At 37.9% G+C, this 18,809-nt stretch overlaps 2 protein-coding genes across 3 annotated transcripts; both read right to left on the minus strand.

Moving 5' to 3' along the window:
- Positions 1–8,002: 8,002 nt before the first annotated feature.
- LOC104102444 (root phototropism protein 3) lies at positions 8,003–11,074 on the minus strand. Its single transcript, XM_009610148.4, has 4 exons — positions 10,812–11,074; positions 10,595–10,664; positions 9,177–10,472; positions 8,003–8,800 (listed from the first exon to the last, which is right to left on the minus strand). Exons 1-4 carry the CDS (start codon positions 10,922–10,924, stop codon positions 8,255–8,257), a joined length of 2,025 nt encoding a protein of 674 aa, XP_009608443.1. The 5' UTR covers positions 10,925–11,074; the 3' UTR covers positions 8,003–8,254.
- Positions 11,075–13,180: 2,106 nt separating this feature from the next.
- LOC104102431 (serine/threonine-protein kinase PEPKR2-like) lies at positions 13,181–18,495 on the minus strand. Of its 2 annotated transcripts, none has more exons than XM_009610132.4 (4): positions 18,158–18,495; positions 17,096–18,042; positions 16,001–16,297; positions 13,181–13,839 (listed from the first exon to the last, which is right to left on the minus strand). In XM_009610132.4, exons 2-4 carry the CDS (start codon positions 17,835–17,837, stop codon positions 13,505–13,507), a joined length of 1,374 nt encoding a protein of 457 aa, XP_009608427.1. In that variant the 5' UTR covers positions 17,838–18,042; positions 18,158–18,495; the 3' UTR covers positions 13,181–13,504. The 2 variants fall into 2 exon arrangements, with proteins under 2 accessions (XP_009608427.1, XP_009608431.1); XM_009610136.4 differs by having other exon boundaries at positions 16,024–16,297; positions 18,158–18,457.
- Between the last annotated feature and the right edge of the window lie 314 nt (positions 18,496–18,809).

The following is an 18,809-nucleotide window of genomic DNA, read 5'->3' on the forward strand; positions in this document are numbered from 1 at the left end:
GAATTGTACACGACCAGACATAGCTTGTGCTATAAGTAAACTGAGTCGATATACGAGCAATCCAGGCCAATCTCATTGGATGGCAATGAAACGAGTTTTGGGATATTTAGAACATACCCAGAACTTTGAATTGCACTACAGTAATTTCCCTGCGGTGATTGAGGGATACTGTGATGCAAATTGGATCACCGGTTCAACTGATTCTAAGTCCACGAGTGGATATGTATTCACTATTGGTGGAGGAGCGGTATCTTGGAAGTCGTCCAAACAAACATGTATTGCCCGCTCTACAATGGAGGCTGAATTCATAGCCTTAGATAAAGCCGGTGAAGAAGCTGAATGGCTCCGGAATTTCTTGGAAGACATTCCATTTTGGCCCAAACCGTTGGCACCAATATGCATACATTGTGATAGTCAAGCGGCAATTGGAAGGGCTGGGAGCGTCATGTATAACGGTAAATCTCGTCATATACGACGAAGACATAAAACCGTTAGGCAATTACTCTCTAGAGGAATTATCACAATTGACTATGTAAAGTCAAGTGATAATGTGTCGGATCCACTTACAAAAGGCCTAACTAGAGAGGTAGTTGAGAAATCATCAAGGGGAATGGGGCTATGGCCGAGAACAAGTCATTGTGGCGGTAACTCTACCTAGAAGACTGGAGATCCCAAGATCTAGGTTCAAAGAGATCAAACAAAGTCATTAATGACGGTTCAACATTGTCAAATAAAATTTTAGTCCATTCTCGTGATGAGACAATGTTCAGTACCAAGGATAAAGCATTAAGGCTTTTTAATGATTTCTAAATTTGATACGAGGTATATCAAATAGTGTATCTACAGGATGACACGTTTAGGAATCACCTATTTAAGTGTGAAGTGTGAGCCGCTTCAAGGAGAACTTTGTAAGGCCAGTTCTCTACGCACTTATGAAACCAGGCGGTGTTCATGGCTGAAACGAACACAACAATGAGAACCAAAGACGGTTAAGGGTTGATTGTGTGACTTATGGTTGTCTAGGTATACACCAAAGATCGACGGTTCAAAGATATCAAATCTACCGATTGACCGAGTATATCCGACATAAGTTTACTACGGAAAGTTCAAAGGAAAACCTACTTATCCAGATGCAATTAATCCTTGCTTGTAAATCACACAGTTTTTTCATGCATACTTCCGTGATATAGCCATTCCCCATTCATGTGGGGGATTGTTAAGGTTTTATTTTAAGATGTAATATTCTTAAAATGAGGGTGAATGGGAAATGGAGGGAAAATGAAATTTTGAGTAAAATTTTAAGTTTCCCCCTCTTAACAATGAGACATTGTCCCATATTGGAAGTGGAAGTCATTTTTGGTGGGTATATATATAATTGCTCTTCTTGTAGCTCTTAAAGAGTTAAGAAGAAAGCAAGCCTCGCGCCCGTCGTCGTCGTCGCTCGCTCGGCTCGGCTTCGGCTACGGCTACGGCTTCGGCTTCGGCTTCGGCTTCGGCTTCGGATTTGGATTTGGATTTGGTCAAATGATCGATTGATTGATTAATTTTTTGGACTAAATTTATTTGTTAATAGTAAATATTAACGTAAGATTATCCGTATTTGTAAACGGATATTTTCCAATCCGTGTATTGATAATTTGGCAGCCGGATAATGGTCTTCCCACCATGAAGTGCTTTCTCCACAAACATGAAGTGCTTGCTCCACAAACATGTAATGCTTGCTCCACCATGAAGGGTGGACGTTTGGTCTTGCACTCCTTCTTGGCTGCTATATATATGAGCAGCAAATGTTGAAGAAAGATACTCAACTCAACATACAATTCGCTCAACAAATTGGCTATACATTGCATTCCTTCCTCTCAGAACTTCCATACGTTTTTCTGAGTATATACTCCTTCGTTCTGCATTGTTTTTTTAACTTCAAACAAAGCAACTGTAAGTGTGATTTGCTACCGAACTTTGTGTTCGCCGAAACACTGGGGTTTGAAGTACCGCTACACCAGTGTGTTATTCGTTCTATCCTGGGAGGAAATAATCCATTACCTTGGGTACTAGGAGGGGATTAAATTCCTTAAGGAAACACTGTGAATTCAGTGGGCTCGAATTTATTATTATTGTTTCATTACGTTAACTTATATTTTGCAGAATTAATATTTACAAATACAGCAATATTGACCGGGAATAACAATCTTAAGGAATTTAATATTTATTTCTGTACTTGTGTTATTCTTATTATTCTGCAAACTAAAACCTTTGTGGTTTGTGTACTCCCGTTTTGGAGAGTTAAGCCTTCGTGGCGTTTTGTTGGATATTAAAATTTACGTGATTTTTACTCCAGTTTGAAAACGTGTATTAAACGTTTGTTTGTGTCATTCTTTTACTAAAAGATGATGACTGAAAACGAAAACCAAGCTGTTCCGATGGCGACTGCCAACGCAACGACAAGCCGAACACCGGCGTTGGCACCGGCAGAAAAACCCGGAAAATTTTCCGGGATTGATTTCAAACGCTGGCAGCAGAAGATGTTCTTCTACTTAACTACGTTATGTCTACAGAAGTTCATCAAGGAAGATGTTCCTGATCTGCCGGATAAAACTCCAGATAATGAACGCTTTCTCGTGATTGAAGCGTGGAAGCATTCTGATTTTTTATGCAAGAATTATATTCTTAGCGGACTGGATGATAATCTGTATAATGTATACAGTAGCATGGAGACATCCAAAGAATTGTGGAATGCGCTTGAAAAGAAATATAAGACTGAAGATGCCGGGATGAAGAAATTCGTTGCCGCAAAATTTCTGGACTACAAAATGATAGATAGCAAGTCTGTTATTACTCAAGTCCAGGAATTGCAAGTGATTATTCATGATCTACTTGCTGAAGGTCTTGTAATCAACGAAGCATTCCAAGTAGCAGCAATGATTGAGAAGTTGCCTCCGTTGTGGAAGGACTTCAAAAATTATTTGAAACACAAACGAAAGGAAATGTCCCTTGAAGATCTCATTGTTCGGTTGAGAATCGAAGAGGACAATAAAGCTGCTGAAAGGAGAGGCCGTGGAAATTCAACAATAATGGGAGCAAATATTGTTGAAGCTAACAAAAAGAGGAAGAAGGCTTCTGGTCCGAAATACAACCCAAGCAAGAAGCGGTTCAGTGGAAACTGCTACAACTGTGGGAAAACCGGACACAAATCTACGGAGTGTCGTGCTCCGAAGAAAGACAAGAAAAGGGGTCAAGCAAACATGGTAGTAAACCATGATGATGTTGATAACTTGTGTGCCATGCTCTCTGAATGTAACTTGGTGGGAAATCCTAAACTGTGGTGGTTTGATTTAGGAGCCACTCGCCATGTTTGTGCAGTTAGAGAGGCTTTTGCTACCTATGCTCTTGCTGAACCCGGAGAGACAGTTTATATGGGAAATGCTTCAACAGCAAAAGTTGAAGGATATGGGAAGGTATTTCTAAAAATGACTTCTGGCAAGGTCATGACTTTGAACAATGTCCTTCATGTTCCCGAAATGAGAAAGAATTTAGTCTCTACTGGACTTCTTGTTAAGCACGGTTTTAAGTGCGTTTTTGTATCCAACAAGGTTGTAATTAGTAAGAATGGAACATTTGTGGGAAAAGGTTACCTCACCGAGGGCCTTTTCAATCTAAATGTAATGGTTGTTGAAAATAATAATAATATTTCAGCTTCTTCTTACTTACTTGAGTCAAATGATTTATGGCATGTACGTTTGGGTCATGTCAATTATAAAACCTTGCGAAAAATGATTAACTTGGAAGTACTGCCCAAGTTTGAATGCGAAAAATCAAAATGTCAAATATGTGTGGAATCTAAGTATGTTAAACATCCTTATAAGTCAGTTGAAAGGAATTCAAATCCTTTAGACTTAATTCACACAGATATTTGTGACATGAAGTCAATACCATCTCGCGGTGGAAAGAAGTATTTCATAACTTTTATTGACGATGGTACTCGATATTGCTATGTTTACTTACTGAATAGTAAAGATGAAGCAATAGACGCATTCAGACAATACAAAAATGAAGTTGAAACGCAACTTAACAAGAAAGTAAAAATGATAAGAAGTGATAGGGGTGGTGAATATGAATCTCCTTTTGAAGAAATATGTTTAGAATATGGAATTATTCATCAAACAACAGCCCCTTACACGCCCCAATCTAATGGGATTGCGGAAAGAAAGAATCGCACATTAAAGGAGATGATGAATGCGTTGTTGATAAGTTCTGGTTTGCCACAGAACTTGTGGGGGAAGCCATTCTTACGGCTAATCGAATATTAAATCGAGTGCCCCATAGCAAAACACAATCCATTCCTTATGAACAATGGAAAGGAAGGAAGCCCAACTTGAATTATTTTAAAGTGTGGGGGTGTTTGGCAAAAGTGCAAGTTCCTAAACCCAAAAGGGTAAAGATAGGACCGAAAACCGTTGATTGTGTTTTCATAGGATATGCGACAAATAGTAAAGCATATCGATTTCTGGTTCATAAATCAGAAAATCCCGACATTCATAATAATACGGTTATAGAATCAGATAATGCTGAGTTTTTTGAAAATATATATCCGTATAAAAAGGAATGTGAATCGTTTGGTGAAGGATCTAAACGACCTCGGGAAGAAACAAAAGAAAGTACATGTAATCAGGAGAATCCAAGACGTAGTAAACGTCAAAGAACGTCTACTTCATTTGGACCAGATTTTGTGACTTTCTTATTGGAGAATGAGCCTCAAACATTTAAAGAAGCTATGACTTCTTCGGAATCATTGTTTTGGAAAGAGGCAGTCAATAGTGAAATAGAATCCATATTGAACAACCATACATGGGAATTGGTTGATCTTCCTCCTGGAAATAAACCTTTGGGTTCTAAATGGATTTTTAAGAGAAAAATCAAAGATGATGGCACTATTGATAAATTCAAGGCAAGGCTCGTAGTCAAAGGGTATAGACAACGAGAAGGTCTAGACTACTTTGATACATACTCTCCAGTTACAAGAATTACGTCCATACGGATGTTAGTAGCATTAGCTGCAGTGTATGGTCTTGAAATTCATCAAATGGATGTTAAGACGGCTTTCTTAAATGGAGAGTTGGAGGAAGAAATTTACATGGAACAACCTGAAGGGTTTGTGGTTCCAGGTAAAGAAAAGAAGGTATGTAGACTTGTTAAGTCTCTTTACGGACTAAAACAAGCACCCAAACAATGGCATGCGAAATTTGACCAAACAATGTTGTCAAATGGTTTTAAGATAAATGAATGTGATAAATGCGTGTACATTAAAAATGTTCCAAATCACATAGTCATTGTTTGCCTATATGTGGATGATATGTTGATAATGAGTAATGACATTGCCAACATAAATGCTACTAAGCGTATGCTCAATAGCAAGTTTGATATGAAAGACTTGGGAGTTGCTGATTTAATTCTGGGAATTAAGATCAATAAGACTCCTCAAGGTCTGGCATTGTCACAATCTCATTATATTAAGACAGTACTTGAAAAATTCAAGCACTTGGGCTTTAAAGTTGCAAAGACTCCAATTGACGTGAATCTTGCATTAGCAAAGAACAAAGGCCAAAGCATATCACAATTGGATTATGCTCGTGTATTGGGATGCTTAATGTATATCATGAATTGTACACGACCAGACATAGCTTGTGCTATAAGTAAACTGAGTCGATATACGAGCAATCCAGGCCAATCTCATTGGATGGCAATGAAACGAGTTTTGGGATATTTAGAACATACCCAGAACTTTGAATTGCACTACAGTAATTTCCCTGCGGTGATTGAGGGATACTGTGATGCAAATTGGATCACCGGTTCAACTGATTCTAAGTCCACGAGTGGATATGTATTCACTATTGGTGGAGGAGCGGTATCTTGGAAGTCGTCCAAACAAACATGTATTGCCCGCTCTACAATGGAGGCTGAATTCATAGCCTTAGATAAAGCCGGTGAAGAAGCTGAATGGCTCCGGAATTTCTTGGAAGACATTCCATTTTGGCCCAAACCGTTGGCACCAATATGCATACATTGTGATAGTCAAGCGGCAATTGGAAGGGCTGGGAGCGTCATGTATAACGGTAAATCTCGTCATATACGACGAAGACATAAAACCGTTAGGCAATTACTCTCTAGAGGAATTATCACAATTGACTATGTAAAGTCAAGTGATAATATGTCGGATCCACTTACAAAAGGCCTAACTAGAGAGGTAGTTGAGAAATCATCAAGGGGAATGGGGCTATGGCCGAGAACAAGTCATTGTGGCGGTAACTCTACCTAGAAGACTGGAGATCCCAAGATCTAGGTTCAAAGAGATCAAACAAAGTCATTAATGACGGTTCAACATTGTCAAATAAAATTTTAGTCCATTCTCGTGATGAGACAATGTTCAGTACCAAGGATAAAGCATTAAGGCTTTTTAATGATTTCTAAATTTGATACGGGGTATATCAAATAGTGTATCTACAGGATGACACGTTTAGGAATCACCTATTTAAGTGTGAAGTGTGAGCCGCTTCAAGGAGAACTTTGTAAGGCCAGTTCTCTACGCACTTATGAAACCAGGCGGTGTTCATGGCTGAAACGAACACAACAATGAGAACCAAAGACGGTTAAGGGTTGATTGTGTGACTTATGGTTGTCTAGGTATACACCAAAGATCGACGGTTCAAAGATATCAAATCTACCGATTGACCGAGTATATCCGACATAAGTTTACTACGGAAAGTTCAAAGGAAAACCTACTTATCCAGATGCAATTAATCCTTGCTTGTAAATCACACAGTTTTTTCATGCATACTTCCGTGATATAGCCATTCCCCATTCATGTGGGGGATTGTTGAGGTTTTATTTTAAGATGTAATATTCTTAAAATGAGGGTGAATGGGAAATGGAGGGAAAATAAAATTTTGAGTAAAATTTTAAGTTTCCCCCTCTTAACAATGAGACATTGTCCCATATTGGAAGTGGAAGACATTTTTGGTGGGTATATATATAATTGCTCTTCTTGTAGCTCTTAAAGAGTTAAGAAGAAAGCAAGCCTCGCGCCGTCGTCGTCGTCGCTCGCTCGGCTCGGCTTCGGCTACGGCTACGGCTTCGGCTTCGGCTTCGGCTTCGGCTTCGGCTTCGGCTTCGGCTTCGGATTTGGATTTGGATTTGGTCAAATGATCGATTGATTGATTAATTTTTTGGACTAAATTTATTTGTTAATAGTAAATATTAACGTAAGATTATCCGTATTTGTAACGGATATTTTCCAATCCGTGTATTGATAATTTGGCAGCCGGATAATGGTCTTCCCACCATGAAGTGCTTGCTCCACAAACATGTAATGCTTGCTCCACCATGAAGGGTGGACGTTTGGTCTTGCACTCCTTCTTGGCTGCTATATATATGAGCAGCAAATGTTGAAGAAAGATACTCAACTCAACATACAATTCGCTCAACAAATTGGCTATACATTGCATTCCTTCCTCTCAGAACTTCCATACGTTTTTCTGAGTATATACTCCTTCGTTCTGCATTGTTTTTTTAACTTCAAACAAAGCAACTGTAAGTGTGATTTGCTACCGAACTTTGTGTTCGCCGAAACACTGGGGTTTGAAGTACCGCTACACCAGTGTGTTATTCGTTCTATCCTGGGAGGAAATAATCCATTACCTTGGGTACTAGGAGGGGATTAAATTCCTTAAGAAAACACTGTGAATTCAGTGGGCTCGAATTTATTATTATTGTTTCATTACGTTAACTTATATTTTGCAGAATTAATATTTACAAATACAGCAATATTGACCGGGAATAACAAGTATACATTGTTGAGTGGTCTATTTCTTGATCTTCTCTCCTTTTTCGTGTTACAAAGAATACTACCTTAGTTCTGTATTACAATTAGTCAAGTTAGTCACTATGTTCATGTAATTCTTTACTGATAGTCACAGAAAATAACAATAAGCTAACTGCACGTCACTGATGGTACACAAACCAGCTTTACTGCACCTTCAAATGCATAACATACTTAAGATGGTACAATCGTTACTGAGAAACCAGTCACCAGTAAACTAGAGAATCTATAATAAATTGTGCTATTATCTCACATAATTTCTATCTATGATAAAAATGAACGTTTTAACTACTCTTGTGATAGGAGGAGAATGATAATTTTGAATAGAAGGGAACACTGATAACTGGTACTCTGCTCTTCTATCTCATAGCCTTTTACTTCTCAAGAAATGGAATTTCTCCACCTTCTAGGTGTCTTTGTAGTCTGTTCAGCATTTGGGACCTGACCGTTGAAGTCATGTGTTTCTATATTCGTCGTTTTTGTGAGCTTGCCTAACTTTTTCCACCCTGCAGTCCATGCTGAGGCTTGTTTTGGTTTTGCAATCTTATCAAACTGTCTCTGTAAGTTATCCATGTCGTTTTGGAGTTCTCGGTACTTAGTCTTCACAGTTTCTAGTTCAAACTTAAGAGTGTTGATGTCCTTCTTGGCTGCTGTCCATCCCTCTTGAAATGATTGTGGCGTTGCTTCAAGCAATGACTTACGGTTAGATACCAGAGGTTGATAATGAGATTCTCCTGGATCTTTGAGAGAGATATTAGCCATTGCATTGCTTATTTTCACCTGCTCAGAGAAGAGAACTTGCACCACCACTCGTAGTGGGAGCCTTTCGTTCTGAGCAGCGTGCATGCAAGCATCGACAGAGAGTTTCTGGCAATCCATCACCCTGCACAGCCTCTTTCTTTCATGTTCTGAGAGCGTAGGATGGGCCTGTCGCACGTGTTGTATATCAATGAGCTTTCTGATAAAAAGAGAAGCATGTTGGGCTGGAATTCTAGAGATGCAGACAACATAATTGCAAAGGTGTGGTATTTGCAGATGATTTACTTCTATCCGATCATTAGATATTTAGCATATATAGCATTTCAGAATTCTGAATCATCGTCACTTTTACTTGAGAAAGGATTGTGTATAATTGTAGTTTTGTTTAACTATTACAAAGATATACAAGCATGCTAATGTTGATCTTTGTAACATTAAATTAGAGCAGAAAAGAGAACTATATTCATGATTAATCAGGAACGATTGGTTCAAGAATGTAAATGATTCACAGAACAATAAACTTGAATGGATTGGATCAAAGTACCTTAAGATAGGAATCAATTGCTCGATAAAGTCCATCATCACATGTTCTTGCTGAATCTGGCAAAGCCTCTGCCAAGACCTGAAATTTTGTCAAAGAAAGATTTCTATCTCTGGATACTTCTGTTAGGTAACTATCTACGAGCCTTGCCACTCTCATCTTGGCATTTAGATTTGTACCCCTTTGAATTCCATCGTGCATATGTTTATCGGAGAATGAATATCTACTAGGACTTGAATTTTCTGTCTGCTCTTGAACTATGAAATGTTCCAAAAGCCTCTGCACAAGATCAATGTCATACATGGTTTCACTTTTATTATAAGATGGTATGAGAAGATCAGCCAATGTAGCCTGCTCAAATTGCATTCCTACGCGTTTCTCCAATTCTGTTATCAAAGCTGGAGCTACTTTCAGCATGTTTGCCATTCTCAATAGTCGAAGAAGGAAGCTACACGAAACACTGTCCTTGTGTTGTGGGATTATGCTAATTAGGCTTTCAACAATCATCCTTTGATCTTTGGCCTGGACACTTGGTACTTCATCTCCACTTCCCGCTACTATCATATGGAGGCCGCCTCTCCAACTACCACTGCTAGTGCCATTAATGCTATTACTGATGTTGCTGCCATCATCCGCCAATCCGGATCCTTCTCTGATCAAACCTGGCAACCACTTAGCTGCATACTGCATAATTGCAGCACCTATCAGTTCATGTCTCATGCCCTTTACCTTGATCGCGGTAATCACTCTCACAAAGTGATCAATCCTGAGAATTGAAACATCTTCAAACCACCAATCAGGGGGTACTACTTGCTGGTTTCTACTTGGGCTGGAATCCTTCATTTGGTTCCAATTTGGGCTGGAACCTTTTGTAGGCTTTCCTGTGTATTGCCATTTTATTCCTTTTGGATTAGCACAAGCTTTCCACGCAATGGACTCGCTGCATCTTCGAACAATTTGGAGGTTTTCTGCCCATGGTGATAACTTTTCACAGCTCTTTAGCACCAATATAGAGTCTCTCCATGAAGATAAAACCACATAGCTGAGGAAAGCTTCAGTCTTGAATATAAGGTTGCCTTCTTCCAAATCCTCAGTCATTTCAAGATACTCAGCTGCACATCTTAGGCCAGAAATATTGGTTGCAGATAGATCAATAGCAATACCATAGCAGAACTTTGCTGCTAGCTCAAACGCCTCAGGTCCACCTGGTAGTTCATCTAAACTTATCTTGTCCAATTCTGCACCCCTTGATTCATATATTGTTCTGTTCATTTTTCCACTTCTAGAAAGCAAAGGATACTTTTATGATATTTAGGAGTTGGGGTATAAACAAAGAGGAACTAGTTAGCCACTTTAACTTTTCCACAAGACAAATAGTACATGAGATAGAAATTTAAGTGTTTTCAGTTTATGGTACTTACCTTGTGTAAATGGAAGCTAACATCTTCAATTTGAACTAAAAGGTCACTTGGGATATCAGTTGCTACATACCTATTTCAAGAATATATATAAATCATTGACCATTTTAATCATTTAGTCTGAAATAAATTCAGGTACTCCAAAATAATGACATTGAGAAAAACACAGGTCATCATATCATTGAACAATTTTAAAGCAAACAAGTCTGTTAGTACATACCAAGACTGGCCTTTTTGCTCAAAACTATCAGTCTTAACTCCATTCTTGCTAGCAGTGAGAACTCCATTGCCATAATCTCTTCCACTAACAGACTCAGTTTCTGATTCCCACATGGTGAGAAAGCTTTAAGGACTAGAAACAAAATTCACAGCAGAGAAATTTATCAAGAAAGTGACAGTAAGTTGAGAGGGGGAAGCAGAGAAGTAGAGTAAGAAAAGAGCAGAACAAGTAGAGAAGCTGGATTGATGAGTAAAAAGGGAAAATCCCACATGGGAATGCTTGGAATTATCTCATATTTGTCGGCTTCTCAGGAATATTCAAGGCCTCCAACAGGCTGTGTAGTAATGGGCACAGTACTGGTACTATTTTGTGTGTGTGTGTGTGTTTTGTGTGGATCAATTCACTGCTAATTCCCTTTTCCAATCATTGAAATATTAAAATTTCTCAATAGGTGTGAGTCTTGAATGGAAAAAAGAGAGGTTAATCTTCATATGTTTGTTATTTTTGGCGTAAAGCTATTTTAAGCTCTCCCCACATTTAAATCTTTTACAACTTTGTGTAGACTAGTTGGAATGTCCAAAACATTCTTTTTCATGAGAGAAGGACTAATGAAGTTTTTTTTAATGGAGTGGGTGAAAGTCTTTTACAAATGTAGACATCAAATTTATTCTCTAATGAAGGAGTATGGACCACCATTTTCCTTTCAGTTCAAGTGTAAATAATTTAGGGTAATATATTTCTGGTAACTCTCATTCTTCCTTTCATTTTCTTGTCCTCTTCTTTGGATTGGCCATTTATATCAAGATATAGTTAAGTCTAGGTATGGGCTCTTCTAGTGAAGTGGTGAAAAGTGTCATTCTCATGCATGCCATTACTGACTTAAAATGTATACATACAAATAATGGATACGTAATGATACTTCTTACATACTGTTCCAAAATTTTGGTTCTGTCTTTAAAAAGATTTTTATGAAAAGTAGGATTTTCAGCTCTATATGTAACTTTGTCACTTTGGCCTACTTATGTCTTCACTAATATATCAACTTCCATTTTTTTTTTGAGCTTGAAGGTTAGTTTTAGAACAACGATAAAATCATTTATGTATGACCATGTAGAGCACAATTTCGAGCCATGGAAGCCGTTACTAATGCTTTTTTTTTTTTAGTAAAAAGTTAATCTACAAATATTTTGACCAAGAAACAAGCTCCTTTTTGCGGAAAATTAATAACTTAAGTGGTAAATAGATTACAATGGGGATGTTGTACTACACTCCTGATGAATGGTGCATAGCAAAAGTTGCGGGTCCCAAATGTTTCATGAATTGTGGTTGTAATGACTGTAACAGTAGAGAAGTATAGAAGCCATTTTGGAATCATCAACATTTATTTATATGAAAGTGAGATTTAGCTAAGGGGTCAATCTGTCAGATTCATGACCCATGTCTCTTTATTTCACTGCAGCTAGCCTTTTTAATTACTATAACATATAATATACACAAAATATAGTGTTCGTTAAAGCTACTTTTCTTAGTCATTTACCCATTGCAAAGATTGATGGATTGATATTACGTATTCCAAAAAATGAGAGCTGCAAATTGATCATAATTCCCCCCTTCTTTTAATACGTTAGGATAAACTGAGAAAGAAATGGAAAGTTGCTGTAATAGTTAATAGGGGATCAAACATAAGACAACCAAATTGATTTAATAATGACTTAGATCCGAACTTGTGACATTATCATGACATCTTGATTATTGGATTATTCCTTAACTAAGTGATCTGATTGATAAGCGGTATGATCAAATCAGGAGCTAAAAATTATCCTAAATGATGTAATTTTTATTCAAGAAGCTGAGAAAGAAGATTCATATATGATTGAAATAATTTAAGATAATATATAGGTAAAACAAGATATATCATTCATATAAATGCATACAATATAAACTTGTCAGAGTGAGAATGCAGCCGCACTATAAGTATTATTTTAGTCTGATTAAGTTGACGAATTTACAATTATTAATAAGATAATAATAGTATGTGGCTATCATATCTCTAGCCATTCTCAAACATGTGGTATGTTCATGGTTGTCTCATAAATTCATATTGAGATGGCAGACATGCCGCAACTTCTTTTTATGAGACTAATAATGGAGTTCCACGATATCTCATGCCGAGTAAGAAGCCCATTAATACACCTCCCATCGTATTTAACTTATTTCTTCTCTTAAATCTATCAAAAAATATAATCTCTTATATAATCCATTCGTGGATTGGTTTATGCTCTTTTTCCTCAGGACATGATGAGGTCTTCCACGATCAACCATTAATCTTTCTTTCAACTCAAAATAAATTACTCAGCTTATATCTATGATGCAGTTAAACAAGATTTGATTCCAAATGCATTATCTCTATGACCCTTGAAACTTTTGTTACAACGGGCTCAGAGAAATAACTACGAAAACACACCTTATTTACATTACTCACACTCCAACTGACAAGTTAAAAATGTTAAGAATTCACAAGCCAAACTAGTCGTCTAGTATTATCTGACACAGAACTCTTTTTATTAATAATTTATTCACAGCCAAAGGTTAAATGAGATCAGTCGCCAGTTACCACTTCATGCAGTTGGGATGTCAATAGTTGTTGCAACATGCTGTGCTCCGCCTTTGCTCCAAAGCTAAGGTCATACCCGTCAAAATGCTGTACAGAGGTGGTTAGCTTGTATGTTAGGGGGACATTCTTGATCAATTGTTCTGGCTGGGCTGCATATTCTACTTCTCTTTGGCTCTGATATCTTCATGTGTGAAACGGCCACTGTGAGAGCATCAATAAAACCAGAGTCTTCACCTTCAGGCATCTTGGACGAACTACCAGATGTTAAAGTTGAACCAAAGTCATCACTCAGAGAGCTAAAAGCTAAGTTTCTTCTCTCCCGTTCTATCCTAGTAGTAGCAGTCAGCTTGCTTTTGATTGGTTTTACATGGTTCTTCAATGTGGGTTCTGTGTAAAATAAAATCCATGGATGCCCTGTACATACAGAAAAATGGTATCATGAAATCACAAAGCAATGCAATCAGGCAAGCGTGAGATTTAGACATTTAAACCTTTTCGCTGTCAAGACTTTTATGAGATGCCATCATTCTTATAAACACTGTGGAAAACAAAGATAGCCACCATGAACCCCCCCCAAGTCCAAAACCTAATTGTGGTGTTTTTGGACTCAAACGACACAATTAGGTAAAAAAAAAAAAAAATGGTAGCGCGGTGAATAACCGCGCTATATATAAAATGGTACTCAGTTTTTTTTTTTAACCTATTTGTGTCGTTTGAGCCCAAAAACACCACAATTAGGTTTTGGACTCCCAAAAAAAATGTCAGGTAACACTTTTACACCAAAGTTCCAACAGACCTTGTCAGGTAACATTTCAGAGCAAGAATGTCAAACTGAAACTGTTTTACCCACTAAATTAGATCTATCAACAGGAATCTACGCCTAAATACAGATGACTGTTCCATCAACACCAGGGGAACTCCCATCTAATACCTTTTCCAAAGCTCATTGACTGACACAAATACTTTTACAGCACAGCGTGGTTCTATAAGATTGTTTTTCCAAAATGAGTTTTGAGATATGTTTGAGCAAGTAGTTTTTTGTGTTTACGAAATTGTAGAGGCTTTCTCGATTAAAAGGAACTTTAATTAACCAAAATTGAATCTTTGGAACATGTCCATCAGCATAGCTTATAGCTTGTTGACAGGGAATAAAATTATTAGGCCTATGGAGCGAGTTGTCTTCAGCTGGAAATTCATAAATTTTGTAGATTCTATAGTGTTTTTGATGCTTAAACACGGAATCCTCACCCTCCATGCTCCCTCCCCTCCGGGGGGAGGGGGGGGGGTTTAAGGCTTAGGATGGGGGCAGCAAATGGAGTAATTTCTGAAGAGGAAGTGTAACAGAAGACTTCAACATACATTAGATGCAAGTTATTCGAAGGATTTATGATTCTTATGCAAGTTATTAAATATACATCCGTTCCTTTGTACCAACATCACATCAATTTATTCTACTCATATCATCTATAAATGAAAGTATGATGCATATCATCACAGCCACACCATGCAACTAAAATGACCAGCAAACATAAAGTATCTGGCACAATAGTAACCATAGTAGAATATTCAGTCTTAGAAGGTACTTTAAGAGCGGATGAAATCAAGTCTCATCTAATTTTTTTTTTTGGTAAATTTAAGTTTTAGCCTAGTCTTCCATATTCTCTTTTCTATTATTTTCGTAGGCTGGCCTAATAATACTACTATGCATTACGCAACAAAAGGTTTTAAATTCTATGTCGCAATTTAATCGTCTTATTTTGGTTTTAGGTGAGCCAAAATTTGCGTCCAATTTCCTAATAGTATCCTACTACCACTCTCACTTCCAAATAAATAAGCTCTAATTCGTTCATCAAAAAGTACTTTTTTTTAAAATAACCGTGGTGTCAGGGCTAGCTCGGGTGCACCTCGACTAATTCCACGGGGCACCTGCTACCTCCCGCCAATAACAGGTACCGGGTAACTCTATTCACCAAGGCTTGGACAGATGTTCAAGCAGAAAAGAAATCACCTATTGTTTTTGTTTACACTGGGATTTGAACCTGAGACCTCATAATTCTTAACTCACTTCATTGACCACTAGGCCAAGTAGATTTCTCCACTTTGGATCCACATCTTCAAAATAAAATAAAATTTCAATTGTCACCTAAATAAGTGTGTTGTGCTTGGTTACATTAAGAAAATTATTGAGATATAGGAAGTATAAACATTTAAGTATATATGATTGCTCTAATACTACAAGTTACATGACACAGACATCCATCTGAATTGCCCTTGTGTTTCCCCTGTGGGGTTACTTGACAATTCTTGAATCATCTCACCATTGTCTTTTCATAGAGTAGGATGGTACACCAAGATATAGATGATCAATCAGTCATCTGTCATACTCTATTTGCAAGGCAACACATACATGCTGCTAAATAATGATCCAAAGGTAGATCCCAACCCCTTAATTCTGTCTAGTCCTCTTTGAGTACATTTCATCCAAAAGAAATTACCGACAAAAGAATATAAGATATAAAGCGAACAGGCAACAAAGCAACAGCTAAGAAACGGAAGAGATCTGAAGGTTACTCACTTAGTACTTCATCGGCACTGTACCTTGCTGAAACATCCCTTGTCATCATACGAGAAAGCAAATCACGAGCAGGTTGTGACACAGATTCCCAGTGTCCACCAGTGAACTCAAGATTCTCCTCCTTAATTGCGCTGAATAGAGATTCCAAAGAATCACCTTGAAATGGGAGCCCGCCCATCAAAAGTGCATGCAGGAGGACACCGACACTCCATACGTCCACTTTCTCAGTGTAATCACCAAGCAGAACCTCAGGAGCAACATAAGCTGGACTTCCGACCACACCAGTCAAACTCTGACCTACAAGCACCATAAAATAAAGAATTGGGCATATCAGATACCTCATTGCTGAACAAACGAAACAGCTGAGTATATACACATTCATACATGTGTATGTATATGTATATGTATATGTGTGTGTGTGTGTGTGTGTGTTTGTGCAGACATATCATCTTTTTTAAATGGTAAAGGTTTCATTAATAAAGGTAGCAAGATGGTACAAACAATACAAGACGAAAAGAAGTGTGCACATATATCATCAAATCCCCAAATGTGCATCTTCAAGTGTTTCAGCCCGACCCCCAATCTCCAGCTGGTTTCATGATAATCTTTCATCATCCAGCTCGAGCAAGAATGAAAACACACACATGTGCATATCCCCCTTCACCTAGTTTGGAGCAAGGAATCTTCCAAGAGGAACTAGAAAGACTTTAAAAAGAGAGATTTCATGATGGCCCACAAGAGACAACATTAACAAAGCTAACATCCTATGAGACAAACAGTTGAGACTTATATGAAAAACCCCATCATCATATCATTCGAGAGAGATCTTAAACTTCACAAACTTGCATGCAGTTTCTTTCTAGTGCTATTATTTTACAAAACACATTGTATAATCTGTATGATGAAATTAATCTTTATACAGATATATGCAGCTTTGTCCGTCTGCAGACTGCTTAAAGCCTTAAATGTGAATATAATAGGTGCCAAATACTGATAAAAATATAGGTGCCAAAAGAGATTTATGAATTGGCAGAACAAAATGAAAGCTATCACTTAGCAAGTCAAATTCAAAGAAAATAGGTCATCTTGAATTACCATCTGAAATTCTCATCGCTAGCCCAAAGTCTGAAACCTTAACTTGTCCAGAGGTTGTAAGGAGGACATTTTCAGGCTTAACATCCCTGTGCACAACACCCATCTCATGACAGTATCTAATAACCAGCATCAGATCTTTGATCACGTTAGCAGCTTGTTGCTCAGGATATCTCCCTACCCTAGCCATTTGGTCAAGCAACCTTCCTCCTGAGCAAAGTTCCATAACAAGATAAAAAGATTCAGCATCCTCATACACAGCCTTCAGTGTCACAACGCCTGGATGCCCAGAGAGATGCTGCATTATCTCCACTTCACGGTGAATGATCTCTTCTCCCTTACGGAGAGTCTTGCAAGCATGCTTTTCTCCACTCAACTTCCTACGACATAATAATACAGACCCAAATTTCCCTTTCCCAATAACTTCTCCCATCTCATAATCCTGCTCAATCTTCTTCTTCCTCCCTAATCGAGTGGCTGAATCAAGGCAACCTATTTTCCTTTTAAGACCCCGTCCAGGTGAGCGTGAACGTGCACTCCCACAAGGTGGGGCAGTGACTACTCCTGTGATTACACTCTTCCTACAACAGTTAGCATCTTTAACCACAATTTCCCTAGATTTCTTTTTCCTTCGCGAGTAATCCTCAAGCGATAAATGTGACCTGACTACTGTCAATGGACTCACATCTTTTTGACAAGTGACGGAAATATCTACCCCCTTTCTCTTTTTCCCCAAGTTCTCCATGCAAAAATTTAAGCAATTAAGCTAGCTCTAAATCAAAAGCAGTCCTCCAAACTACATCTAACCAAAAAACACCTAGATTGTCAAAACTATAAAGCTACTACCTTGATGCCCCAATTAACTAATTCAGTTGTAACAGCCCAACCGGATAACAAGATCTACCAACCATAAAACAGGTGCATAAAAAGTTCCAACTTTTTGTTACATTCTGCAATTTCAAGAAAAAAGGGGTATGAAACAAAACCCACAAAATTATCACAAAACAAATGAAACAAAGAATACCAATTAAAAAAATTAAACAAGAAAAGTAAAGGGCTAAGTACCTCTTAATGCGAAATGCCTCTTACTCCTTTTCCTGCGACCCATTTGAGCATACAACTCCGAGGTAAAAGACATATTTATCCTCCTTTCACAGAAGGTAGTTAGTGAAACCCTAAATCTCTGAAAAATAGTTCGATTAACAGAACATGTAGCCTAAAAATCAGAAAACAGGGATTGATAGAATATTCTAGTAGGAGTAAAATTTTCTTTTTGGTACCTTCATACAGAAGGAACGGTAGTGTGGGGGGGGGGGGGGGAAGGAGTGAAGAAGGGTTTTTGGTGAGAGGAAGAAAAAGGAGATCACTTTCCGGTACAGACACGTGATTCTGAAACTGCCACCCTCACTATTGGCGCCGATCTGCTCTTTTGGCGTGTCATGTTACGCCACGTCAGTAGATCGGGCGGTGGAAATCAATTCAATGTGGGTTACACTATGAAGGTTGTCACTAAAATTGTACGACATATTTTTGCAATACCAAATCTTACTCCCCGTTTGGCCATAAATTTTATCAAAATAAATTTGTATTTTATTTGTCAAATACATATTTGGCAATAAATTTTATTTATATTTTGGCAGAATACAAATCCCAAAATTAGCTAGGCCAAAATATCATTATTATATTTTTTAAAAATTATTCCAAACTTTTGTATTTT

The sequence above is a fragment of the Nicotiana tomentosiformis genome, chromosome 1 (genome assembly GCF_000390325.3).
Source record: "Nicotiana tomentosiformis chromosome 1, ASM39032v3, whole genome shotgun sequence".
Classification (NCBI taxonomy): domain Eukaryota; kingdom Viridiplantae; phylum Streptophyta; class Magnoliopsida; order Solanales; family Solanaceae; genus Nicotiana; species Nicotiana tomentosiformis.

What these genes read in the sequence shown, in the direction of transcription:
- LOC104102431 (XM_009610132.4), bottom strand. Translation starts at nt 17,837, where the DNA reads ATGGAGAACTTGGGGAAAAAGAGAAAGGGGGTAGATATTTCCGTCACT. An exon ending in AGCGATGAGAATTTCAGATG is followed by an intron (nt 16,298 to 17,095) that starts GTAATTCAAGAT and finishes TGGTGCTTGTAG; the next exon opens with GTCAGAGTTTGACTGGTGTG. An exon ending in CAGTGCCGATGAAGTACTAA is followed by an intron (nt 13,840 to 16,000) that starts GTGAGTAACCTT and finishes CTGTATGTACAG; the next exon opens with GGCATCCATGGATTTTATTT.
- LOC104102444 (XM_009610148.4), bottom strand. Translation starts at nt 10,924, where the DNA reads ATGTGGGAATCAGAAACTGAGTCTGTTAGTGGAAGAGATTATGGCAAT. An exon ending in TTAGCTTCCATTTACACAAG is followed by an intron (nt 10,473 to 10,594) that starts GTAAGTACCATA and finishes ATATCATAAAAG; the next exon opens with TATCCTTTGCTTTCTAGAAG. An exon ending in CAATTGATTCCTATCTTAAG is followed by an intron (nt 8,801 to 9,176) that starts GTACTTTGATCC and finishes CACGTGCGACAG; the next exon opens with GCCCATCCTACGCTCTCAGA.